The sequence below is a fragment of the Aspergillus pseudoviridinutans genome (genome assembly GCF_018340605.1).
Source record: "Aspergillus pseudoviridinutans IFM 55266 DNA, scaffold_9, whole genome shotgun sequence".
NCBI classification, from domain to species: domain Eukaryota; kingdom Fungi; phylum Ascomycota; class Eurotiomycetes; order Eurotiales; family Aspergillaceae; genus Aspergillus; species Aspergillus pseudoviridinutans.
In genome coordinates, this window is record NW_025091289.1 from 1482852 (window position 1) to 1508589 (window position 25738).

Consider the following 25738-nt stretch of genomic DNA (forward strand, 5'->3'; position numbering starts at 1 on the left):
AGGGGACAATCAGCTCAGGTGTGTCGGTCTAGAATAAACGGGCGAAGCCTAAAGCGGATAAAGATGGCTCATAAAGTATTTGGATTAAACCATAGATCGAGCAGCTTGCGCACCGTGAAGACGAGACCCTACTCAGAGGATCATGTACGGGAGAGTGGGCAATAGATGGGGCCAACAGGCTGAAAAGATTACAATTCTTGGGGAAGCTGGAGAATAACAAGCAGTGGTTACGGGCCTTGGTTACCTGGACTTTCCACACGGCCAGCTAATCCGCAGTCTTGGCACACGTGATAGCTGTCAGACTTCCAAACAACTGGCTAATCATCACGTGCAGATAAGATGGTGATTGAAAAATTTCCCTCAAGATCTTTTACCGCACTCTACAGAAAGACGCAGGTTATATAACCATCCACCTTACAATGGCGACAGCGGCGGCTCAAACGGAGCCTTCGGGCCTAGAGAATATTTCTACGTTACTGGATAACCTCACCAGCTGTTTGTCGGGCGCCGGATCGTCCCTTCCGAAATCAAAACGAGAATCGCCAACCGACGTCTCCATCGAACCCCCCCACGACGGCATATCGCTTCTTGACACCAAGAATGACCTGTTACTATCTTATCTACAGAACCTTGTTTTCCTTGTCATTTTTCAGTTGAGAGAGGTAGCCTCTTCGGAGTCGAAGGCAGATGAGAACAACGATGTCGATAATGGCAACCCGTCACTGCGCGAAGAAATCGTCAAAAAACTTTCCGAGCTCCGCGTGTATTTGGACCGAGGCGTTCGGCCTCTGGAGGGCCGACTGAAGTACCAGGTTGACAAAGTCATCAAGGCTGCAGAGGACGCCGACAGAGCTGAGCGCGGTGCCCCGGCCCCGACAAAGAGCAAGGCAAAGAATGCGAAATCTAGTAGCAACAACGAATCTGGCTCAGAAGAGAGCTCCGGCGACAGTGAGAGCGATAGTGAAGGAGAAGACGAAGAGGAGGAGGACATTGATGAGATGGCTTTCCGTCCGAATATTTCCGCCTTCGCGAAGGGAATAAAGTCGGAGGCTCAGACAGAAGAGAAGTCAGACAAGAAAGTGTCAGGGGACGGAATCTATCGGCCTCCGAGAATCATGCCAACTGCACTTCCCACAACCGAACGCAAAGAGCAGCGGGACCGCCGTCCACGCAGGTCAAATGTCATTGACGAGTTTGTCAGCGCTGAACTGTCGGCCGCCCCCATGGCAGAGCCCAGCATCGGGAGCACGATTGTCCAAGGAGGAAGACATTCGAAGACCAGGAAGGAACGAGAGCACGAAGCCCAACGTACTACATATGAAGAAACCAACTTCGTGCGATTGGCCAAGGAGAGCAAGAAGGAGAGAGCCAAGCGACGCGGTCAGGGCAAGGAGAGCACTTTTGGTGGTGAAGAATGGAGAGGTCTTACCGAGGGTGCAGACCGGATCGCAAAGCTCACGCGTAGGGCCAAAGGAAGCGGCAGCGCTCTGGAGAAGAGTCGGAAGCGAAAACTTAATGACGATGGTCCACGCAGTGATGGCGCGGCAGTGGGTCAGATCTTTGAGAAGCGTCGGAAGAAGGTTGAGAGCTGGAAGCGGGCTTAGATGTACATATTTCGGCATTATGGATATGGTTCTGGAGTTTTGTTTATATGTGAGGCGACTGGCATTTCACCGATACCATCAAAAGTTGATCGATTATATATTTTGCCGCCTGTGCGAATTCTAGTCAGAGCATCTTTTAAGACTACGTCAATCTCTTTTGCGGCACTAACCATTGGCCATACTCATTCAATGATCCTTACACATGATTATGTAGATCAGATCTGGCAATGATAAACACATGCTGAAATGTCACACCATGTCCCACTCTCCAAATTGCATTTTCACATGCGTCGGAAAGCAGATGACATCATCGCCATTTCGGTCTCAGGAACAGGGACAACTTAATCAACCAGAAGCCCATCCACCATTCACTTTATGCTCAATTGCTTTTCAACTTCAAGGGGCAACATCATCCTTCGAAGGAAGATATTAGCAAGATGGAAAACCCAGGTTAGCGCCCAAATCCTACAATAATGGCCAATTCTGATCTAATCTGACAAATGCAGTGTCGGAGATATCGACTGTTATCAAACTGCTGATAGAGTCACCACCATCAGTCCAGCAGGAAACGATAGAGAAATACTTCGCACCATCAGCGGCCTTTGTACACCCATTCTGCCGGGTTCCAAGTTATGATGGCAGCCGTTGGTCCATCATCAAGATCTTCCAATGGTACAAGATCATGTCGCCTCGAATTGAGCACCAGATTCATTCAATAGGCAAGTGCTCATAGCTCAGTGACTGATCTTCCCGGGCGCTAACAGTCTACAGCCTATGATGAAAGCCATCTCACTCTCTATATCACCCTATCACAGATATTTTCAATATGGGTGGTCCCATTCCACGTCTCTCCAGTCAAACTGACCACTGTCATCAACCTCACCACGGATTCTGGAGTCCAGAAGCCCTCTATGGTGAACGGCGATCATACCCTCTACTACATCGCCAAGCAAGAAGATCTGTACCAAGTCTCGGAATTCATCAAGTTTGTGGTTCCCCATGTCGGGCATCTCTTTGTTCTTGCTTTTCAATCATTTGCGACTCTCTTCTGCATACTTGGTGTTCTCATCTTCTATCCTATCATGTGGCTAGAGGAGAGACGGATTATTCCCTACAAGATGTTGCGCAAGGGAAACCTTGTGTACAATATTGAGAGGAAGATACCAGAGATTAAGAAAGAATGAGGTGGACCACTTAGAGGAGGTCATTAATTTTAACTAATGTGTTGCGCTAGCATTGTTTGGTTACCTTGGGAGCTGATAATCACGACTCATTGAACATGAGACTAGCCAGCCTTCAATCAATATTGCGGAGGTATTTACGTCTTTGAGCTCCATGACTCTGCTTCGATCCCTCATTTATCTCGTAAGCTTGAGGAATTAATGAGGAAGATATTGACATAGAAAGCGTAAGTAGAATTTTTTGTAAGTGCTGTCTACAGTGAATACCAAACAGATTTTCGGATAACAATAAAGAGAAAGAGTAGTCATATGCATCATGATCGACATCATCCAGGGCAACATCCAGTCCAAGACTTATACTTTGCTGGATGGTGGCATCAAACCCCACAGAGAATTCTAATGCTGCTTCCTCAACTGCTGTCGGAACGATTCTTCTTGCCTGACAACCTCCAGCGGAAGCGTACGGCCAATGCCAAAGAGCACGAATGGCGCCCACTTCCAGCGGAACGGGTTGACGAGAATCACGAAGACGTACCAATAGATCAATTCGGCGTAAGTGAAGAAGTCAAAAGCGCCTGTTGGAGCCAGCCGTTTCATCAACCGCGTAAAGTCGATCCAGGTCTTCATCCGACCTTCCGTCGGCCGCGATAGAGGATCAACCAGGAACATCAGCAGGAAGCGCGTGTAGATACCAATGTGCATGTTTCCCACAGTGCCGATGGCGTTGATGTAGGTGCTGTTGTTGGCGCAGATGCTCGGATACTTAGGAGGGAAGACCTGGAGATACCAGCTGGGTGGGCCGTATGGGTCTTCGAAACAATCGTGCGGCAGGAAATTTAGCGATGGACGCTTGAAGCCCGTTGCCATGATGATCACATCTCCAGGAACAACCGATTCGTGTCCGGGACCACCCTTTGGGACTCCTCGTGAGCGATGATTGAACATAACACCGTCCTCCGTAAGAGAGACAATGTCTCCGCGCAGCCAGCGTGCTTTACCCTGGCGGATTTGGTCAAAGAGCTCCGAGTTGGCCATGGGAGTTTCGGTGTAGAGACCGCTTGACGGAGCAATGTCCTGGAGATCGCGATAGAAGAACTTGTGTAGCAACCACTCCGGAATCCATGACAAGAATGTCTCCTGCCCAAAGATGTTGCAGGCTAGCAGCGACTGCACGAATACGTTGCGCGGGATAATCCACTTATCGGATCGCGACAGAACGTCAATCTCGCCCGCCTTGGACTTGACGGCAAATTCCAGCGCCTCAATGGCACTGGCGCCACCGCCAATGATGAGCACCTTCTTGCCCTCGACATCTTTGCCATCGAGTTCCGAAGAATGGAAAATCTTGCCTTTGAAGCGGTCTTGATCCGGAAGAGGCGGCATCTTTGGATCGCCGCAAACGCCAACAGATGCGATCACACCATCGAAGCGCCCATATTCTTCCTCGTTGTCGTTGATGATCCATTTTCCGTCCTTAGTCTGTTTGACGGACGTAACTGGGGTGTCGAAAACGGTGCGCTTCTGGAGGCCGTAGCGTTTCCACAAGTCAATGATCTGCTCGCGAATTTCCCGTTGTGAGGGATAGGCGGTAGTGTATTTGACCGACGGATGGAATCGGTACATTATACTATGAACCTGCAGGGATGAGGTAGAGTTGACGCGCTAAATGCGATGCTTTAGTAGATTTCGTATCAAGTCCACGGCGAGAACAACGTACACTCCAGATTCCTCCGAGGCCTTTATCTTTGGGACGGGCTTCAAATAATTGCACATCGAATCCATGACCAATGCAGTGCGCCGCAGACGATACGCCAGTCAAGCCGGCACCAATGACAGCCACTCTTTTCTTAGGAAGACCATTGGCAGTTGATGCTGGCGGCGGAGGCGCAGGAGAGAAAACCCAGGTGAGAATACTCTGGAACAGCGTATAGAATAGACTGAATACCATGAGGAAAGGTTGTGTGAAAAAGCCTACAACTGTGGACTTGGATTTTGATTGAGCCATAGAAGATGAACACCCAGTTGACCCCTAGGAGGAATATTGCGACCTTGTTTGTATGACAGACAAATTATAGCAAAGGTCACTACCCAATTGCCCAGTTGGACGATGGCACGGGGAACCTCAGGTAAGAGGAAGTATGAAAAGCGAAGGCAATATTGAAAGAATTGTTTACAAGAAGGAAAAATTAAGCAGAGAATCAGGCTTCTTTTCAATCGTATCTGAGATAGGTCCGGCCCTGGCCTGCTCTGAAGGTGGTGGTGGTCTGGTCCAAGCATGACGTAGGTGAGTGGACCACATTCATGTGAAAGTGGACGAGGGAAAGAAATGTTTGCTGCTTCCCTGTGATTGTCCTCGTCCTACGACGCCCGCATCATCATTTCGCAAGACATTGCAGGGGTGCGTTATTTTTATCAAGTTTAACAGCATTTCAAAGATACTCACCCGAGGTATGCAAACAATGAACGTCTTTCTCACTGCACAGAACGGACGACTCGCCATTATACGAGTTCCCAATTCACCAGATCACCATATCATCATAGCACCTAACTACCCAGCTCAATGACCCAAAGCTCGTTTCTTACTACAGAAATGCACGTCCTGAGGTGATATTCTGGAAATATGGCAAGCAATAGAACTTTCGTGAGAGCTTCGAAGAGCAGGCATCAAACTCCTATATTTCATAATTATTGCCCAGGACGTCTGACGCATGTGATGAAACCGGTTGTGTAAATGGTCGAGACGCCAATGCTTCTGTGGGCTATAAAATCATTCTGTAACGTAGCAAGCCTCGCAGCGCCATACGCTTGATGATACCTACGGTTCCTAGATGTTTGGTAATCTCTAGGGGCGATTTCCCAAGATCTAGCGCCAACGCTGGAGGTGATTGGCAGGCATATTTAGCTTTAAGCTTCCCCCAAGGTACCTTTATTTATTCTCCGTACTGATTCATTCATAAAGCCTTCAGGCACTCAAAATATATAGGATAAACATCATCTGACCCTCTTTTTTTTAGCTACAGAGTACCCTGTAGTGATGTTATTTCAGTCAAATGGGGTGGAATTGATGTATTCCTCGCAGATTCCAACATCTCTGAACAATGGCCTGTGGCACCGTTCCCAGAGCGGATGGAAAGTGTAAACATCATAGCCAAAAAGGTGCTCCTCCAAACACTAACAGACGAATACTCGTTTGCATTCTCTGCCACCTGTGATTACCGCTGATGTGACTTCCCCTTGGCTTCAGTGTCGACGGCTGTATCAACTGTGTGACATTTTCTAACCCGACGCAAGTTCCCCTGAGTGAAGCTATCGAGAGACCTTGGATTTCGGAGATAGTCTTCAAGATGTTGTGCTCGATATGAAACGCCTAGACTCGGCGCATACGTTCACTATCTTAAGCCGAATCGATCGCCATCCTTGAAATAGGGATATGTGCAGTCGTATGAACCAGATCCACTTCAAATTTCAGGAATTGTTGTGAAAGCCGCGCTTCATGAGGACGAATCTGAGTGGATCTTGGAGACCAATATACACTTAACTGTCACGTATCCTTTTGTGCTCTGCCTAATATTCGCCGCTGTAACTAGAACTGCTGTGTCCCGAGTACAGCGATTATTGTACCCCAATGACAGGATCTGTATGATTTACGAAATTGTATATTGTGTGATGGAGTCTTGGTCTTTCCAATCCGAACCTGGCCTTCTATGATTAGCTATCATGGATGTAACCCAGGCTGTTTGGATTTACTGCGGCCGTCACGCCGTATATAGCGAATTAAATTATCACCATCTCTAGCTTTCCGAAGTGCGGAGGGTGATATTTATCATCTGGATAGATGTAGCAGGTATCAGGTGATAACAACCGTAGGGTGGTGTCGCTTCTCAAAACAGAGTACCTAAAGCTAAACCACAAAAGGCACTGGTTGGCGGTCAGTTATCGTCTCTTCCGCCCGCCACTAAGAGCTTAAACTTCGGAGCTTCTTCCGCTTCTTTCGCGGTTGTCAAGTCTCTGCCCGCGAAGACGCGCCCAACCGCAAGCTTTGCGCTGCTTACGATCTCATTTTATTCTCTGTATAATGATAATAATGTGCTCTTATCCATAATTATTCACTCTCCTCACACTTCGCTCCACCACAGAGCTCTCCATGACCGCCAACAACGTGAAACTATCCACCACCTTCCCGACGTAAACTATTCCTCCACTTGCTACTTCTCGCGACTACCAAATATGGCGGGCCCGAGCACTCCTGTATTGGATCGCTTCCTAGCAGGAATTGCTGATCTCGTCAAAGAGCGCGATGGAGCCAAGCTCCAGGATTTCTTGCAGATCGAACCTCCTCTTCCTGACGTGTACCGACAGATGGTGGATGAGCTACGGCAACAGTATCCCAGCGGATCGCCAAAAGAAGCAAACCTGTTACGACGATGCGAAGAGGTTGTGCCGCGTACCAAAGGAGCTAGCTCGTGGACGGCTTTCCCTACATTCCTGAAGCTCTACTTCAGCTTTCTTCGCGATGTTAACGTCGACAATCTCCTCGAGACATATAACCTGCTCAAGGGACTTCTCAAGTAAGTCGCGGCTGTCTATTTTCCGCCTGCACGTCCTTTTTGTCTCGATCCCGATCACTAGCAAGCCTCTGACCGATATTTCCGATTTCGTGACGCGATGACTGATTCGTACCTTTCTGAACCAAACAGCCAATGCGTCATCGCTCTCGGCGACAGTCAAATGGGCGTTATAGTGCTACCGACCGTCCTCTATTTGTCCAAAGTCCTTGCAAAGTTAGCAATGGGTCTTGACCGTCGGCCAGAATTGATTGCACACTTGTTGAGGCAGGAGGGTAGTTCGAACCAGGAAGAGAGCGTCGAGAAAGTCACCCTTGTGGAGCGGTCTGCAAACGTTGTCCGTGAAGCCTTCATCAAGTGCCTTACCGATCGTAGCGGCACCCCAGGGATTCATGGAAAGCCTGAGGGCAAGCGAGTGGGCATCTATCTTATGGCCAATCTGTGCTTGAAACTACTCTTTCAGGTATGCAGTTATCCTCGACGTACGGTTCCTCGTTGTCAATTGCGCATCAACTGAAACAATCATACAGTGCGGCAAGCTGCGAAACGCGGAACAAATGTTCGCCAGCATTAGTGCCCAGTCACCGCCTCTGAAATACTTCCCGGCATCTCAGCGAGTCACCTATCTTTACTACCTCGGGCGATATTTGTTCTCCAACAACCTCTTTTATCCTGCGCAGATCGCGTTGCAAGCTGCCTATGACCAGTGCCACCGCCAGGCTCTCAGTCAGAAGCGCATGATTCTCACGTACCTTATCCCATGCAACATCATCATGGGCCGCTTCCCTTCACTGCAACTCTTGCAAAAACCAGAGTGCGAAGGACTCGCTGAGCGATTCATTCCGATTTGCCAATTGATCGTTCGTGGGGACTACATTGCCTTCCGAGAGCATCTGGCAGTCGACTCGCCAACAACTGAATGGTATGCAAAGCGAGGCATCTTGCTTCCTTTGCGGAATCGATGTGAGATTCTAGTATGGCGGTCATTAGCACGTAAGGTGTTTATTCATGCTGGCTTCCATGGGGACCCTCAAGGGCAATCCCAGCGCGGACCACCGCCCTATCTTTACTTGAGCAAACTGGAAACGGCTGTGCGATGGCTGCAATCGCAAAATAACCAGGCATCCCTCGGAGCGATCGGAGTTATACAACCCAGCCGGGCGCAGGACGCAAAGGCTGGTAGCAATAGCTCTGGGTCACAGATCATCTTCAAGATATTGGATCCCGACTTTACCGGAGTGAGTGGCGTGGACGCCAGTGAGCTGGAGTCCGCCGCTACCTTGCAATCCAAGTACGGGGACTACCTAGCTCCAGACGGTTACTTTGATGCCCTGGGTCAATGGCAAGACAATCCGACGGGCGCCTTAGTCGATGGCGAAATAGATGCAGACTACAGTCAGTTTGAGCTTGACCCGTACGCTCACCGTCTGGATCAAGGGCAAGAAAAGCCAACACCTATGATGCGCGAGCTCGAGTCCATTCTTGCATCGCTCCTGACTCAAGGTCTCATGCGCGGATACCTTACGCACAGGAATCCTCGGCTTGCTATTCCCGGTGCACGCCTTCGGGGTGCCGTGCCTACCGGCTTTCCAAATGTCTGGCAAACCATCTCTGCACGGGAAGGAGAAGATGATACTGTGCCTGGATGGGTGCAACCCCCATCACCGATGGCAGCTCAGTTTGCTGCCGCTACTGCCGGCGGCGGTGGGAGAGTCGTGAACCTGTCCGGTGCGCGCCCAGTTGGAGTTCAATGATGCTTTGATAAGGATGGCTACGAGGAACACCTAGCAACGGGCCGAAACACGGCGAAAATTGCTGCAGAGCAAAGGGTGCGCGGTCGATGTGATAGCCCCTGTCGAAAGGGTCAAAATGATCCTAAGTGTGTTGCGCCTGCATTCGAAGATCATTATATTTTATGAGCTCGCAATGTTTGACACAATCATTCGGCCGCGGAATGCGACTGTTGCTGACTTGCCCTGCGTTAGTCGAGCCACTACGGAGTAATTCGGTAGCCTAGCTGGTGTGGATACAAGCTAGGACAAGGTTCTATTCCGCTACGTCACAACCCGCTCTCCGCCGATTCCTGCAAAGTCCCTGGTCATCACAGCATGGACGATCACAACAGGGCCGTAGCGACCATTGCAGGTCGGGTCAGAAAATTCCACAGTCGCCAACAACCTTTTCGCATCTATCATGGCTCGACGAACAGTACACGGCAGTCTCAGCATGACCACAACAACACCGTCAACACTGAACATCTAAATCATGTTGTACGCATCGATCGCGAAGCTCAAACCGTGCTGGTCGAACCCATTGTTCCCATGGACAATCTTGTCCAGGCCACTCTCGCTGCTGGCCTGGTCCCTCTTGTCGTGATGGAGTTTCCTGGTATTACTGTCGGGGGAGGGTTTTCCGGGACATCCGGCGAAAGCAGCTCTTTTCGACACGGCTTCTTCGATGCCACTGTAAATTGGATTGAGATAGTCCTGCCGAACGGTGAGGTACGGATTGCGTCGAAAAATACGGACCCCGAGCTCTTCTGGGGCGCTGCGTCGGCATTCGGCACTCTGGGCGTCGTCACATTGCTCGAGGTACAGTGTCAACAGGCCAAACCTTATGTCGAGCTGAAGTACCAGTCCTCGTCGTGCATGGCTCATGCCATGGACATCTTCCGCGCTGCCGCTGCAGATCCGCAGATCGACTACCTCGACGGGATCGTCTTCGCCAGGGATCAGATTGTCGTTTGTACAGGACGATTGACCGATTCTTTGCCCGCAAATGTCAAACCACAACGCTTCACCGGCGCTCGGGATCCGTGGTTTTATCTCCATGCACAAAAACAGGCCAACTCATGTTCCAGAACACCAGACTACATCCCCTTGACAGACTACCTTTTCCGCTATGATCGGGGCGGGTTTTGGGTTGCCCGGTACGCCTATTCGTACTTCCTAGTTCCATTCAACCGTATCACACGCTACATTCTGGACTATTTCATGCATACGCGGGTGATGTACCACGCTCTGCACGAGAGCGGACACTCCAAGCGGTACATCATCCAAGATGTGGCGGTACCATACGCCGCGACAACCGAGTTCCTCGACTGGCTGGACCAGAAACAGAACTTTGGCGCATACCCGATCTGGCTGTGCCCCCTGCGGCATTCAGAGGGGCCGATGTCACGTACTGATTCAAACAATGCAGCCCTACCATCTACCGACCCAGAGGACGACGGGTACCTCATGAACTTTGGCCTGTGGGCTCCGTCTCCCTTCCACAGCAACACCGCCGAGTTTATCGCACAGAATCGCCGGCTGGAGGGCAAAGTGCGCGAACTCGGCGGAAAGAAGTGGTTGTATGCGCATGCGTACTACACCGAAGATGAATTCTGGTCTATATACGACAAGAGGAAGTACGACCAGCTGAGGGAGAGATACCATGCGTCTTATCTGCCGGATCTGTATGAAAAGGTTCGGGTTAGACTTACGGCGTCTGAGGATGGTAAAGGTCAAGCGGGGTGGGGATCTATCCGAGATATTGTGTGGAACCTCTGGCCTGTGAGTGGTTTGTACGGTGTCTACAAAGCCTGGAGGGGAGGGGATTACCTGCTCAAGACGAAGCAAAAGAGTAAGACTCTGAGTCAATGAGCAGTGGCTGCTACGTTTCATGTTCTCATGTGATGATCGCACATGAATACGGGCAATGGGGGATGGAATAGATATGATGTAAATGAACAAGTGCCAAATACCAAGTATATCATCCATTGATCATATATCGTAAGTCGTACTCTATTGTGCGTAGATAAGTAAACATTGCTCACAGAGCTAAGAAGACACCACCCAAATCCACCCAACTGTAACTCAGGTATCCAACGACTACGCAGTCGGTAAGTACCTACTTCTCGATAACAATGCGGCCCTCAATTCTGGGCGCAATGCCAGGCGTCCACGCCGGCGTGAACTCCTGAGCATCATCAGCCGTGTTGAGCGTCGTGGGCTCGAACCCAGCGGCCCGCATCCATTTCCGGACCGCCCGACGCGCAAGCCGCAGCCGATGCTCTTCCTCGGCGGAGGAGCGCGCAGGCAGGGTGACGTAGTTCGTGGTCGGCTGTGGGGAGGTTAAGATGTCCGGGTCCGAATCCGAGTCCGAGTCCATGCTCGTGCCCTCGTCCTCGCGGCCGTTGGCTTCGATTTTGGCGAACCGGCCGTAGTAATAGTGCTTCGTGCGTTTCAGATTCGGTCGCGAGGGCAAAGGCCAGCTGGGCACCTTCTCGGAGACCGGGGAGGGTTGCGCGGAGGCGGGTTTCAGCCAGCCCTCGCAGTGGAGGTTCTGGTGGACTTTTGCCCAATGCCGTGATAAACTCTTGCTCCAGCGCTGCCACTTGCCCAGGATCCGGAGGCTGAGGAAGTACTGGCGGAGGATGGTGCTGATCATCACGCCGTTCTCTTCGTCGACGATCTCTTCCACTTCGCCTCCGGCGGACTGCACGAGAAGGGACGCGAACCCGTCCTTTCCGCGTGCCATGTAGCCCCTCGTGGCCAGGACGTAGCTCCGTTCAAACTCGATCGACTCTCCGCCTACCTTGGCCCAGTTGAGGCGCGAGCCAGGAGGTGCAGACGGGTTGTAGCTAAAGGAGATGTTGGATACCTGCGGGAAACGTCCCTCGAGGGCGGGAAGCTGGCTCACGCCGTTTTCTAAGGCGTCCATAAGCGCTGAGCCCTTGATACGGAGCAAGACCACCGGATCCTCGAAGGGGAAGCAGTTTAGCAGATCCTTGAGTCGTAGCACACCGGGTGGGTAGATCTGGTCGCCGCGGATCGTCCCACCGGCCATCATAGCGCAGTCGGCGGCATAGTAGAATCGCATGAGGTCGCAGACAAAGTTGCCGAGGTTCGACTCTTGCTGACGAACCGTGGAGAAACGGCCGTCGAGCGGACGGACAGTGTATCCAATCGGCTTCTCCAGCTTCGCCTTGAGACTCGATGTCAATCGGCCGACCAGGGCTACGGTGGCGGGATCTTCGGGAATCGATCGAACTATATCGCGACGGACGATGTCGAAGTCCCACCCCGATCCATCGGTCTTTCGCCACGCCTCGATATAGCTCAGCTGTTTGAAGTCGGTGCCGGACCGCAAGATATGGGTGTTGTTGATTACCGCATGTCCGTAGAAATGATCATGCCCTCCTAAGATGAGATCTATCGTGCCAGGGGGAAGATTCTGCGCCAGTTTATAGTCGTTCGGTTCTCGTTGGTGGGTGACTGCGATGATAATATCCGCGCCCTGTTGGCGCAGTTTCGGTGCGAGCTCTAACGCGGTTTTTGAGGCGGATTTGTAGATCAGGTCTGGAGGGAGGAAGTTTATGGTTCCTAGCCTTAGCATTGTCAATCCATCTGCCGACACCATAGGTATTGTCAACAACCTACCATTCTCGCTCTCCCAGCCCAATAACGCCAACCTTGAGTCCGTTGGACGATGTCAGCATAACCGTCTTCTGGCAGTTGGCGATCGACTCGTCTGGTCCCAGCGCCGGGTCTAGAACGTTGGCAAGCAACCAGGGAAACCTGCACTGGCTGCGCAAATGACGAAACTGTGCGACACCGAAATCGAGATCGTGATTCTGTCCAACCCGCCAGCGTGTTAGTCATATCCTGGTCTCCATCGACTCGTTGTGGAACATGTTCATACCCCAACACAAGCTACATCCGTCCCTGCTTTGTTCAGGAACGGTACCATATGTCGTCCTTTGGTGACTGTGCTCTCGAGACTGGGGTTAAAGGCATCGCCGGAGAAGAAGGTCAGGACGTCGGGAAGTCCGGTAAACCGCGGGTGAGAGCGATAGTAGTTGATCACAGATTGGAATCGGGAGACGCCGCCAACGGGTTCAGCAGAACCAGATCTGGAACACAGTCAGTCATCGTTGAGATAGCCTGTCGGTGAGGGGTCAAGCGTACTCCACGTGGTACACATCGTTATAGTGAATCAGACGCAGATCTGGCGCGCCTGTTCTGTTGGAGGAATGTGTGATGGTGAGGCCATCTAGTTCGACTGGAGTCATTATTTATAGGATATAGCAATGTCAAGCAGGAGAGACGGAGAGAAGGAAGAGAGGAAGAGGATCAGACAGCTGAATGAGCTCAACGGCGATACGGGGATCAGCAGGTGCTGCCTGAGGCATCACGGCTGCAAGGCACGTCCGGAACTATGTTGCCACCACCAATTACAGCAGCCGGATCCGCACGGGATCAACGGGGTTCGTCAGTGGAAGCTCCGTAGTGCGATCTGCATAGTAAACAAATGACGTACTACACGAGGATGATAAGACAGACACCAAGGATCGAAGTCAAATATATTATAGTGAGCAAAGACTGACTATGGTAATTGATGGAAGTGGTGATGGCCATTGGTTTTGTACAGCATTGTGAATGGCGAGTATTACATGATTGATGTCATCGTCCAGGAGGAGAGTCGCATGCAGTTGTAGGCCGAGATTCCTGAACGCCTCGCCTTATACAAATCAACACATAAACACATAAATGTGGCAAACCAACGTCCCGAGGTATCCTGATAAAAAATAAAAGCAAGAAAATTAGAACCAAAAATCGGAGTAGGAACAAAGCCGGCTATATCCTTCTTTCAGTCACTGTCCAACGTCTTCTGGTAGCCGCTTCCCGGTCCTTAGAGACCGGTGTGCTACCCCAGAGACCACGTTGGGAAAAGGTTCTTTTAGGCAGGTTAGACAACGCGGCTGAATCCTCAGGCTTCGACGCGGAACCGATTGCCTCGCCTGGGCCGACGGCATCAGAAGAAGTTGCTCTCCGGTCGCCAAAGTTGGGCAAAATATCGTCGGCAGATTCGGGTATAACAGAGGCTGACCCCCATAGACCGGTGGAGCCCTTTGGCGCTGTAGAGGGGCGCAAAAGGGACCAAGAACGTGACCCAACACCCGAATTGGGGGACGGACCGATCATGAATTGTCCCTGAGAAAGCGAGGGACGCATAGCAAGTCGATGACGATAAGCGGAGATGGAGGGAGTGACCGCGATGTTAGCTGACGGCAAGCTGGAGGTGGATGGGACGGATGGGACTGGATTCACGGTAGGACGCAGATGATCAGTCGAGGCCACAAGTCGTAAGCTGTAATTTTTCGCTACTGGAGCCTCTTCTGGCGTTCCAGGAGACAAAAATTGCCCCCGAGAAGTGTCTGCCTCGGCTTGTTCGTCCCCATTGTCCTTGCGGACGGACAGGGTAAGGGATGCTGTCTTGAAATCCAACAGCACAGGCTCTCCAGTCAGCGCCCCAACTAGGGCATTGCATCCCGCCCCGTGAGTAATCACGATGAGAATGATGTCGGTCGCATCATCCTCATCAGCTGGCTGGTGTAGATCCCCGTGAATCCCAGGCTGCTGAGAATGTCGCCGCGGTCGGCCAGTCCCGGCACCTTGATCGTTGTCGCGGTACCAGGAAAGCATTCGCTCAAAGCCAGCACGGAAGCGCGAATGCATGGCACTCCACTCTTCGCCGTACTCCCCTCCACTGCCCCAGTTCAGAGGCTCGCGCATGCTGTCCCACTGGTAGTCAATCTTTACACAGGCGTTGCGCGCGTGCGTAACATATCCTATGGGGATCGGGTCGGAGGGCGAGATGGCGTAACTTGGAGTGGGAGGCATGTATGCGCCGTCTGGGATAGGTGCAAGTTCGGTGTTGATTTTGCCGAGGATTCTTCTCGCGTGGGGTGTTTCGGCGGACTCGAGACTGTCGTAGCTCCCTGCACGGGTGCGTTGTCCCGGAGTATGGGTGACACCTGAGGAAGGGCCAACACTGTGTACGGTTCCATTCACGCGAGTTGCGTCAGAGTTTGTGAAACCACCCCAGCCGCCAGGGAAATTGCCTGTAGTCGGCTTGCTGACTTTGTCCGCTTCGGGAACGACGTCGTCCCCGCGCCGAAGTAATTCGGCTTTGGCAGCAGCTACGAGCCTCTCCGACTTGGGGGGAGGCGTGATCTGGTCATAGTAGTCTGGGGTCAACCACTCCCCAAGAAATGCGTCCACGCGGAGAAGACACCGATGATCCGGGGAAGCAGACATCGGAGGGGCAGGCGTGAGCGGACTTGAGATAGACTCTCTGTGTGAGTCTGCAACTGATCCCATAGAATATCCATTGGCCTGAGTGGAGTTGGAAGCGACTGCGGGGTGAACAACCTCGCTGTCCGTATAGTGTTGGCTTATCCCCGAGCTGACAGCGATGGCCGTCTGCACGCAACGAAGATACGGAGAAGTATGGATTATGAATCTGCGCTTCCTTTTGGGATTCGGGAGCGACGACGCGAATTTCGGCTCGTCTGATGGTTCGATGGACGAAACGGGGGGATGGTCGTCGAACGATTGCAGTAGGTTTATGATTCGAGCTCCGAGCGCGCGGGACTGGAGCCATCCGCCATAGGAAAGGGGAGGGTCATAGGGAGTCGGAGAGGTGAGATGCCAATTTTTGTCGGCCGCATCTAGTCGAGCGCCATGCCTGGACGTTAGGCTGTCAGCCGATGTTGCTACAACAGAAGCTCATGGATTTCCCCCATACCTGGCTATAACGATGGCCGCGGGGAGTTTCCCCATGGCAGGCAAGACGTCTAACCGAACTTGAATATAAGGGAAGGACGGATGAAAGAAGAGGAAGAAACAGAGAAAGAGAGTTCTTTTCTGGTTCTCAAAAGGACCAGGCAAGGGAGGGGGAAGCTCTCCAGTTGTTCGTTGTAAAGGTCCGGCGGGGTAAATGTGACTGGTGATGCCTGGTCAAGCCATCAGATCAAAGCATTGCCATTTCCTTGCTGTTGCAGATGAGGAACAACATGATCATGAGGATATAGCTATAGCATCAAGAGAAGGATTAGTTTATCTGTCCATCATCCACAAGGTGCCTAGTGCTGTGTACCTAGTAAGTAAGTATAGCAAATATCGTTGGAATCACCCTTTTTCTTTTTTCATTTTTTCCTTTTTACCTTTTACCCCAGCTTTATCAGAAACCAAATTAAGATTAATTAATCAATAATTCTTCCGCCTGATTTGTGTCATTTTGCATGACAGGTCACAGGTGAATGCTAGGACGGGATATTGCGGGACAAGGTCCATGCCCGGGGGGTTAAGGCAGTCATCACAATCAGGAGCATGTGATTCTGCTTATGTAAAACAGGAATGAACTCCCCGATTCCTTCAGGGGCAGCATTCTTTAGAAAGAAGGACTGTGAGCCCGTCACTTGTCGAATATGCTGACTAGTAGACTATCTATCTATGGTGTATGTTCTACTTCTCTCTCAGTGAAGTGAAACAGATCCAACGAAGATCAATATTTGTACGACTGGTGTTAAGTAACACTAGATCCTTTGTGCTGCCTTAGGCATCGACCGAGTCATCCACTGGATCACTTGATTTTCTCCGCCAGATGTAAACAACAATATACAGATTATGACTGACCCAGTTCCTTCACATGTCTCAATGGGACAAATCAATGAGAATAGAGAGATACACCGTAATAGTAGACCACGGCCTAGCCCTTCCACTAGTATTCGGCACTTACAATGCCTTGCAGCATGCTTGTTTAGGCTCATGCGAGAAATCCTTAGCGACAATTCCGAGGCTCACTATTATTTCCAAACTGAACTAGCGTTTATTCCTTAACACAAGGAACACGTTTTGCTACTCTTTGACCCACCTGATCACGTTGTCTTTTGACCTTGCTTCGTGATCCTTCGGGTGTTGTGGCGCCGGCTGGCGGCTACACCCTGGTAACACATCCCTGTCGACGTGATACATCACTATCAGTCAAGCATGAGTCCCATCGTTGTTGGGATGAAAAGGACAATAAATTCGATGATTCTCGGATAGGCATAAACAGTCTGTAATAGATGGATAAGGAGATAGATGAACAGCATCGATTTGAAATCATACATTCCTTATATTCGTCATAAATGTTATAACAGAACCCGCACTATATACAATAAACACTCATGCTCATGCAGATGCAGCACCCCATCCACCACCGCCAGCAGTCATAATTACAAATCGGTCATGGGTGCCTACAGACACAGTATTCTTCCCGCCAACATTCACCTTGCGTTCCACCCCCGTCTCCTTATCCATGGTAACCCACAGATTCAATCCCGGCTGCGCATCCTCGCCGCCCTCCAGACCGTACGGACGATGCACCCGTCGCTCCGAGAGGATAGAGCACTGCATCGGCGCAAGGAACTCGATCTCGCGAATCACGCCGTCCCCACCGGGATGCAGACCCTTGCCGCCCGATCCGGGACGCAAGCTGAACTGCCTCAGCAGCGTCGGGTACCGCTTCTCCAGGATCTCCGGGTCCGTGATCCGCGTGTTGGTCATGTGCACGTGTACTCCGGACTCACCGTCCCAGGTTGGCCCCGCGCCGCTGCCTCCCGCGATGGTCTCGTAGTACCCGAAGCCCGGGAGTGTCTCGCCCGTGGTCGGGTCGGTGCGCGCATTGTTGCCGAATGTGAGGTTGTTGCAGCAGCCCTGTGAGGCAGCGCAGGCGCGGAACGCCTTGAGCACGACGTCGGTGATGCGCTGCGAGGTGACGACGTTGCCGCCAACGACGGCGGCGGTCTTGGTTGGGGAGAGGATGCTGGGCGATGGGACGTGGATGTCAATTGGGGCCAGACAGCCTTGGTTGAGTGGCACGTCGGCGTTGATCATGCAGCGCAGGCAATAAATAATGGCCGAGTGGGTGATGGCGATCGGGGCGTTCCAGCCGCCGTAGACCTCCGGGCCGGTGCCCTCGAAGTCGAACACGGCCGAGCCGTCTGAGCCATCGATGGTGACCTTCAGCTTGATCGGGGTGCCGTCGTCCATGTAGTCGACTGCTTCCAGGGGTTGGCCGCCGAACTTCTTGTGGAGCCCCTTGAGGAGGTCGCGGACGGCCCGCTCAGCTGTGTGCTGGATGGCGTACATGTACTTCTGAACGGTCTCGACGCCATACTCGGCGAAAAGAGCCTGGATCAGAGAGATACCGCGCGCGTTGGCGGCAATCTGTGCTTTCAGATCCGAGATGTTGTCGCTGACGCATCGCGCGCCCGAGCATCCTTCGTACTGAGCGGGTCCGTCAACCAGAAGTTCCATGATGCGTTTCTCGTCGAAGACGCCGTTGCTGACGATCTTGTCGCCCTCGATAGCTGCTCCTTCTTGCCACAACTCGGTGGATTTGGGAGGCATCGATCCAGGAAGGATGCCTCCAATGTCCGCGTGATGCCCGCGAGACGCAACGTAGAACATGATCTCGGTGCCACCGGGGCGGTCAAAGACGGGTGTAATAACCTGGGGATGTCAGTACATAAAATAGAGGGTGGAATAATAGAGCATACCGTGATGTCTGGCAAGTGAGTTCCGCCACAGCTGGGGTGGTTAGCGACAAGGACGTCGCCGTCTTTCAGATTTCCCAACCACTTCTGGTGCTGGTACCGGACAGCAAACTGCATAGAGCCCAGGTGAACAGGGACATGAGGAGCATTGGCGACCAGCCCTCCATCAGGAGAGAACAGAGCGCAGGAAAAGTCCAGACGCTCCTTGATGTTGGTCGATACCGAGGTCTTCTGGAGCGTCCGGCCCATCTGCTCGGCGATGGACATGAAACGATGACCGAAGATGCTCAGTCGGATGGGATCAATGTCGGATGACTCATCGTTGGCGGCAGACGCATCAGTCTTGGTATCCTTGAGGTCAATTACGACGCATGTCTCCAGAATGCTTGCAACAGCGCTGGGTACGACAACAATGGTCTGTGTCTTGTCGATGATGACGGCAGGTCCATGTACACGAGTGCTCTTCTCGAGCTTATCGAGCAGATACACTGGCGTGTCGATACGGCTAGAGTGGCCATCAAAGTACGCCTTGGTGACATTATCAGGCGGGCCACTGACGTCTTTCAAAGACGCCTCCTTCAGCTGGACGAGTGGGCTCTTTTCCGTCCGCACTTTGGAAGAGGCAGTCGTACGCACACGGATGTCATCAACGAGAACTGGTCGCTCCGAGTTGAAACCGAATTCTCTGCGATGACGCTCTCGGAATTGGTCCAGGAAACCAGAGTCCTCCTGCGGCTTCAAGATCATCAGGCTGGTGTCCGATCCTTCATATCGCATGTTGAGGTACAGTTCATGATGGACCTGATCAGCACGGAAGCCTTGTGTCGTCATCTCCTCGGTAGCAGCTTTGGTCATGGCGTCAAATCGTTTCTGCAGCGTCGACTGCGAGGCGTGGTAGTCAGCAGAGACCGGCTCCTGAGACTCCTTGACGACTTCAGCCAAGGCCAGACCGTAAGCGGACAGGACGGAGGAGTATTTGTGGATGATGATGCGGGAGATTCCAAGGGATGCGGCAACGGAGCAGGCGTGCTGGCCACCGGCACCGCCAAAGCAAGCCAGATGATGGGAAGCAGTTTCATATCCGCGAGCCTCGGTCAGATTGCGAATAGGGCGAGCCATGGACTCATCCGCCACCTTCAAGAAACCCAAGGCGATCTCTTCCGGCGTGTACTCTGGCTGGCCCTTTTCTCTCCTTTCGGTGTTGATCTTGTCCGTGAGTTCATTGAATAGCTTCGTAGTGGCTTCCAGATCAAGTGGCTGGTCCTCGTTCGGACCAAAGATGTGTGGGAAGTATTCCGGCAGCAGGCGACCCAGGAACAGATTGGCGTCCGTCACGGTCAGAGGACCGCCCTTGCGATAACAAGCCGGGCCAGGGTGGGCCGACGCAGATTCGGGACCGACGTAGAACAGACCGTTGCGCCAGGTGAGGATGGAGCCTCCACCGGCTGCCACGGTGTTGATGTCGAGTTGAGGGGATTGGATGAGAACGCCAGCAACCTTGGATCCGAAAACATGCTCCAGATGGCCGGCAAAGCGTGAAACGTCTGTAGATGTACCGCCCATGTCGAAACCAATGACGGGAATCTTCTCGGTGGGATCATAGCTGGTGGCTGCGAAACCGACCACACCAGCAGCCGGGCCAGACAAAATCGCCTTCAGCCCGCTGAATCGGCGAAAGTCAACCAGGCCACCGTCAGATTGCATAAATTCGAATCGACATTCTCGCTGCTTTTCCAGACCCCCTTCGAAGGCGGCAGAGATGGAATCAATGTACGTCTTGATCACTGGGGTGAGGTACGCATCGGCTGCGGCCGACATCCCTCGAGGCACGACCTTGATCATGGGTTGTAACTTGGACGACAGTGTGACGGAGAAACCCATGCTCTCAGCCAGCTCGCCGATCAGGCGCTCATGCTCTGGATATGCGTACGAATGTACAAGCGCCACGGACAATGACTGATACCCTCGCTCCTTCAGTCTCTGAAGCTCTACTCGAACAGCATCAAGATCCAGCTCCTGGACCACGCGAAACTTCTCGCCGGTCACACCCTCGACAATGCGGGCGCCAGGGAAGCAGTCCTTGTCAGCAGACGGATGGCAGGGCACAACACGCTCATTAACCTCCACCACGCCTTCAGGCAAGACACCAGGCCTGGCCATTGTCAAGTCAAAGATGTGGGGACGCGATTGATCGCCAATCTTCAGGAGATCTCGGAAGCCTTTCGTTGTGAAGAGCACGGATCGCGCACCTTTCCTTTCGAGCAAGGCATTTGTAGCAACTGTCGTCCCCATCCGCAAACTGCCGATGCGGTCTAGCTTCAATGGCTGTCCTCGAGGGTGAGGCTCGCCAGTTACGAGCTCGAGGATCTGACGGACACCTTCCGTGGGGGCATCCTCATAGTGACCGGGATCAACAGAGAGCAGCTTGAGAATGATATCTGGACGACCAGGTACGATGGCATGGACATCGGTGAAAGTACCACCGCGGTCGATGGAAATAGTGATCTTCCCTGGTTCTTCCTCCATGTTGTTTGTGTATGTGTGCGGGGGGATGATGTAAGAACTTTGAGAGGATGGAGGGGGAAATAAGTATGATATGCTAAGTGAGCGAGGGGTATCACCGATTTATAATATGCCACTCTAAATTCTGGATAACACTACGCTCGTTAGACCTCCGATTTAAAGGGCCGAAGCAAACCATCACTGATAACGACATCACATCACTGGCAATTGAATCGCCGATCCGACTGGTTCTCCGCCTGCTGGGCCCCGTCATTCGTGCTGCTTTCTCCGCGCTTTCGATGCGGGCACATTCAAGCGATCACGTGTCGGCCCGACGGTCGGCGCGTCGGGAGCAGCGGTCCGATGCTGCCGGTCATTGACGATAGGAGAAAAATAATATGTCCATATTGAAGATGATGGTGGTGAGTGAGGTTAACAAGATACCAGTGAGATTATTGGAGAGGTCCTATGGTCCTGGCTGAAGGTTGTGTCTCGCACAGACTTTGGGGGGGTGATCAAGCTCAGATGATGTCTCATATGACGTGTAAATATATACTTGTGGAATGCCAGGTTTAGTAACATAGCTAATATATACTCTAGGCTCATAACTACAAGACCACCTGAGTTATTAAACATGTTAAATTGTTTATATTTCTAAATTAGAAAGATAGTGATTACCCAAAACATAGTGCAAGGATAGGGCCCAGGACGTCCCCTAAGAAAGCGGGAGATAGTTCAGCCAGTGAAGATATATATATATATATATATGGAAGCCGGCCGAGGTTTGACTCTATGGTCAAATCATAGTAGCTCTTTTGGCCAGCCAGTTGGATGGTAGCAGCCCGGCTCTTACCTTTCAGATGGCAGATACCCAAGCAAGCAGAGGACCGTCAACTGGCGCCCAAACCGGGTGAATAAAGCATATAACACTATACAAAATGCCAACCTGCGCCATCTCAGGAGACAACCATAACGCCCTGTGGATTGTGGAAGGTGTCTTTTGGATCCAAATCGCCTTTCAGCTCTTCCAATCTTGGAAGGTTGCCACGCCAGTACGCCTGCTGGGCGTTGGGCATTCTGGGATCTGGACATCCGAGATATGCGTGCCCTGCACTCTCTGGCACCGCCTGAGCCAGAACATTGTACATACCATCTGCGAATCCATATGTGGTCTGCGACACTGGACCAACCGGGTTAATTACGAAGATTTGAACCCAAAAAAGCACATCGCGATGGCCGTATGCTGTGGCATCTTCAGGCACCGCATTGATAGCTCCACCCTCCAGGCTGAGTGTGACAAACCAGGCCAGAGTTCCGGGGTTGTTCTCATGGATATAATTGAACAACTCGTCAATTGAGGAATCAGGAATCAGGGCGCGGGGTGTAAATCCTAGGGACTTGGCATAAAACCAGGTCGGGGTGTTTCCAACCAATTTCAAAATGGTATCTTCCAGCTCGTGACCGACCATCCCCAACCAGTCCGTCAGAACAAGCACGTTGCCGGCCTCGCTGGGCGGAAACCTTTGCTCCAGGCCCAGCGCGTCGTACTCCTCTTTTGAACCAAAGTAGAGACCTTCGAGAATGATCTGACCGTCAAAGATGACCATGTTGGAGTAGAACTTCCAAGTGAGGTTTTCCTGAGCTATGAATGCCTGCCAATCTTTGACGAGCTTTGCCTTTTCAGCAGGGGTCCCCAGATTGAACGTATACGAGTATTGGACGGCCAAGCCGGGTGCCTGTTCTGTGCGCACTTTGAACTCGGTGACTATCCCAAAGCTGGCAGCAGCACCTTTGATGGCGAAGAAGATATCCTGATTCTGAGTATCCGACGCACGAACAATACTCGAGTTTGCTAACACAATCTCGACTTCCTCAACGTGGTCGAGCGCCAGACCCCATTGGCGCGCTGTCGGGCCCAATCCGCCCACTGTCAGATGGCCGCCTGTCCGAATGGTCGGGCAGATACCGTGCGCCATTGCTCTATGGCCCGCATTGTACAGCTTGGTGTCGAGGTCGCCTAACGTGATGCCGGGTCCGATGGTCGCGATATAGGTCGACTCATCCATGGAGAATTGGGAGAAGTGCTTCATTTCCACCACGATGGCACCGTCTTCTCCTCCAAGGCCTAGAACAGAGTACGAGTTAGTGGACTCTATATCAGTGGCTGCAAACTACACCGTAACCAGTCATACATACCATAATTGCCGAAACTGTGTCCTCCACTGCGCGCTTGCACCTTGTAGCCATATTCAGAGGCGCATTTCACCACAGCAGCTATTTCGTCCGCTGATTGGGGGTAAGTCACTGCCGCCGGAGTCACCGGGATATTTAAGTTGTAAGGCTCGACTGCGTTAGCCTGATACAACAGCTGATCTTGGAAAGCGACATGAGCGGCATTACCCCCAACGGCGGATATCAAACAATCACGCCCAGCGGCGATACTGGTAGTATTGCCCATTGCGCAAGGGCGAAGTCAAAGACGTACTGCGCGGCACTGGGAGAAAACACATGGTCCCATGCGCCATGGGGGCCCCTTTTTGAATTGCAGCCAGGTTGCCCGTGGAGGTTACCAGGATGCAAATCCTTTGCTCGATCCGCCTTAGTGGGACAATAGTCCGATTGCTTTAGCGCAGTGCGGTGCTGTCGAAAGGACCCACATCTTCAGCTCCAGTGTCTCGATCGAAATGCAGCCTTTGGGAATCAAATTTAATGGGAAGATAGAAGGCAAACGCGTTGATCCTCTCGCGTACAGGTTCCCATGAAGTAGGCTTTTGTGGCCTTTCTGTAAGGACACTCTTGCGGGGGAATAAGGCCGAAGTGGCCTTGAGGCCCTAGTTAAGATAGGGCTGCGGAAATAAGCGTCTTGGCCAGAAGAGGGGCACTGTCATGAGGGACAATCAGTTAGCTATGGATTATTGATGTTTGTTGGTCATTATTAACTCTGATCACTTGAAATGACTTGTGCTCACCAGTACTATGATTGGATAGGATAGGTCATGAACTGGTGCACAGTGCACAGGTGTTTATATTAGTACTAGTAGGTACTTATGAACGCTCTCCACTCATTGTGCTGGGAATCCCAAACTCTAAATGTAGCCCTAGAGATTCATGGCTCCATCACCTTATAACGTTTTGGTCACGACTAGAGGAGATCCTATAGCAAGACTTGATATGTTGCATGAAGCTGGAGGTGACAGTTATGAAACTGAGGACGAACTGAAGAATCTGGAACCCCCAGCCAAAGTGGCTGGGGGCTGAGAATAGCAAGATACTCGAAAAGGGACAAAGCATACATGGCTGCTAAAGGAACAAGTTGGGATACGACCAAGTCTAGTTGCTCACAAAGGAAACAGATGAGCAGATGTATACAACTCAGTCAATCAATGTGTAATTTTGGAGAAAGCCACTTTCATGATTTAATCAATTTTACCGTGAGGTATCAATCCCCCCCGTTTGGGTAGACCCACGGGCAGTGGCGAGGTCTAATCCTTAAGCTGACCTACATTCTGGTATAAGTTCTGTTCCCGACAAAATTTGAATTCATCCTCGTCCATAACACGTGGATAGCAACTAGTGACGTTATGTGTAGCTAGTTGACCTAATTAACGTAAAGGAACCGAGTTTGTTAGGTATAATAACCTTCTGGAGAGCGACATAATCACTAAAGCCGAAGGTTAGGACCGGAACCACACGGACATAGGCTCGTCGACCGACACAATATTGACTCTCAGCTAGTATAGGATTTCACCTGTAGAATTAGACTGTATGAAAAGACCGTTCGTCGTTTCGTACTCCATTAGCACTTCACCTCTATTCTTCTCACCCTGGAAGCAGCATATTGAGAAGCTTACAATATGTTTACCTACTTTCCGAACAATTACATGTTGTCTTCGGCGGTAAACATGTGCCTTATGGCCGGTGGAGAGTTGGGTCAGATTGATAGATGGTTGGCCCGTTGAAAGATCGAGACGCCGATCCCGAGTCTTGGGCGAAGATATGGAACTCGATGGCCCGAGGAGCAGAAACACTGGTTGCTCTAAGTGTCTACAATCTTGGCCCGGCGTGGTACAAACACCGATACGCCCTCATCGACGCAGCTGCTTCTAACTAAGCTAGTCTGTCGTACATATTTGCTGGTAAACCGGAGAGTATTGACGGGACGAGCGAGCAGAACGGCAGGGTGTGGAATCTTGACATCAAGGTCTTCAAGCAGTTGCCGCCTTCGTGGTTGGGACTAAAGGTTGACGTACGGAGGTTACCAAAGTTGTGACGGGTGGACATATACAACGGTGCAGCGCACACTAGCTAGGGGACCGTATATGACCTAAGGTCGTGAAAGACTGGGAAATTAATCAACCAATATTTCCTGCCTCCGTAATAGCTTGCCATAAGACATTCAACCACCGAACTGCCAAAACGCCCGAGTCGTCGATCTTTTCATATATTTTTTGCGATTTCTTCAATAAGCAGAATAAATTCAACGATCTATAAGTAGAAACAAATAGCAACTTATTATTA

The 25738-nt window shown here is 51.6% G+C and overlaps 9 protein-coding genes across 9 annotated transcripts; 4 read left to right on the forward strand and 5 right to left on the reverse strand.

The window, feature by feature from the left end:
- Positions 1–419: 419 nt before the first annotated feature.
- On the forward strand, positions 420–1604 carry lcp5 (small subunit rRNA maturation protein LCP5; the record flags this gene model as incomplete). The annotated part of the gene is made up of 1 exon (XM_043307174.1): positions 420–1604. One exon carries the CDS (start codon positions 420–422, stop codon positions 1602–1604), a length of 1185 nt encoding a protein of 394 aa, XP_043163109.1.
- A 437-nt stretch (positions 1605–2041) lies between these two features.
- Positions 2042–2788, forward strand: Asppvi_011346 (uncharacterized protein; the record flags this gene model as incomplete). The annotated part of the gene is made up of 3 exons (XM_043307175.1): positions 2042–2054; positions 2111–2323; positions 2376–2788. The coding sequence occupies 3 exons, from the start codon at positions 2042–2044 to the stop codon at positions 2786–2788; spliced, it is 639 nt and encodes a 212-aa protein (XP_043163110.1).
- A 393-nt stretch (positions 2789–3181) lies between these two features.
- Positions 3182–4790, reverse strand: Asppvi_011347 (flavin-containing monooxygenase; the record flags this gene model as incomplete). The annotated part of the gene is made up of 2 exons (XM_043307176.1): positions 3182–4447; positions 4503–4790. 2 exons carry the CDS (start codon positions 4788–4790, stop codon positions 3182–3184), a joined length of 1554 nt encoding a protein of 517 aa, XP_043163111.1.
- Positions 4791–7012: 2222 nt separating this feature from the next.
- Asppvi_011348 (uncharacterized protein) lies at positions 7013–9104 on the forward strand (the record flags this gene model as incomplete). Its single annotated transcript, XM_043307177.1, has 3 exons — positions 7013–7353; positions 7483–7813; positions 7881–9104. The coding sequence occupies 3 exons, from the start codon at positions 7013–7015 to the stop codon at positions 9102–9104; spliced, it is 1896 nt and encodes a 631-aa protein (XP_043163112.1).
- A 354-nt stretch (positions 9105–9458) lies between these two features.
- Asppvi_011349 (FAD-binding oxidoreductase) lies at positions 9459–10994 on the forward strand (the record flags this gene model as incomplete). Its single annotated transcript, XM_043307178.1, has 1 exon — positions 9459–10994. One exon carries the CDS (start codon positions 9459–9461, stop codon positions 10992–10994), a length of 1536 nt encoding a protein of 511 aa, XP_043163113.1.
- Positions 10995–11241: 247 nt separating this feature from the next.
- Positions 11242–13405, reverse strand: Asppvi_011350 (putative 5'-nucleotidase; the record flags this gene model as incomplete). Its single annotated transcript, XM_043307179.1, has 4 exons — positions 11242–12721; positions 12774–12967; positions 13036–13246; positions 13302–13405. 4 exons carry the CDS (start codon positions 13403–13405, stop codon positions 11242–11244), a joined length of 1989 nt encoding a protein of 662 aa, XP_043163114.1.
- Positions 13406–13970: 565 nt separating this feature from the next.
- Asppvi_011351 (uncharacterized protein) lies at positions 13971–15959 on the reverse strand (the record flags this gene model as incomplete). Its single annotated transcript, XM_043307180.1, has 2 exons — positions 13971–15864; positions 15925–15959. 2 exons carry the CDS (start codon positions 15957–15959, stop codon positions 13971–13973), a joined length of 1929 nt encoding a protein of 642 aa, XP_043163115.1.
- Positions 15960–17351: 1392 nt separating this feature from the next.
- Positions 17352–21244, reverse strand: Asppvi_011352 (5-oxoprolinase; the record flags this gene model as incomplete). The annotated part of the gene is made up of 2 exons (XM_043307181.1): positions 17352–18674; positions 18722–21244. 2 exons carry the CDS (start codon positions 21242–21244, stop codon positions 17352–17354), a joined length of 3846 nt encoding a protein of 1281 aa, XP_043163116.1.
- A 932-nt stretch (positions 21245–22176) lies between these two features.
- Asppvi_011353 (FAD-binding oxidoreductase) lies at positions 22177–23678 on the reverse strand (the record flags this gene model as incomplete). Its single annotated transcript, XM_043307182.1, has 2 exons — positions 22177–23345; positions 23417–23678. 2 exons carry the CDS (start codon positions 23676–23678, stop codon positions 22177–22179), a joined length of 1431 nt encoding a protein of 476 aa, XP_043163117.1.
- Between the last annotated feature and the right edge of the window lie 2060 nt (positions 23679–25738).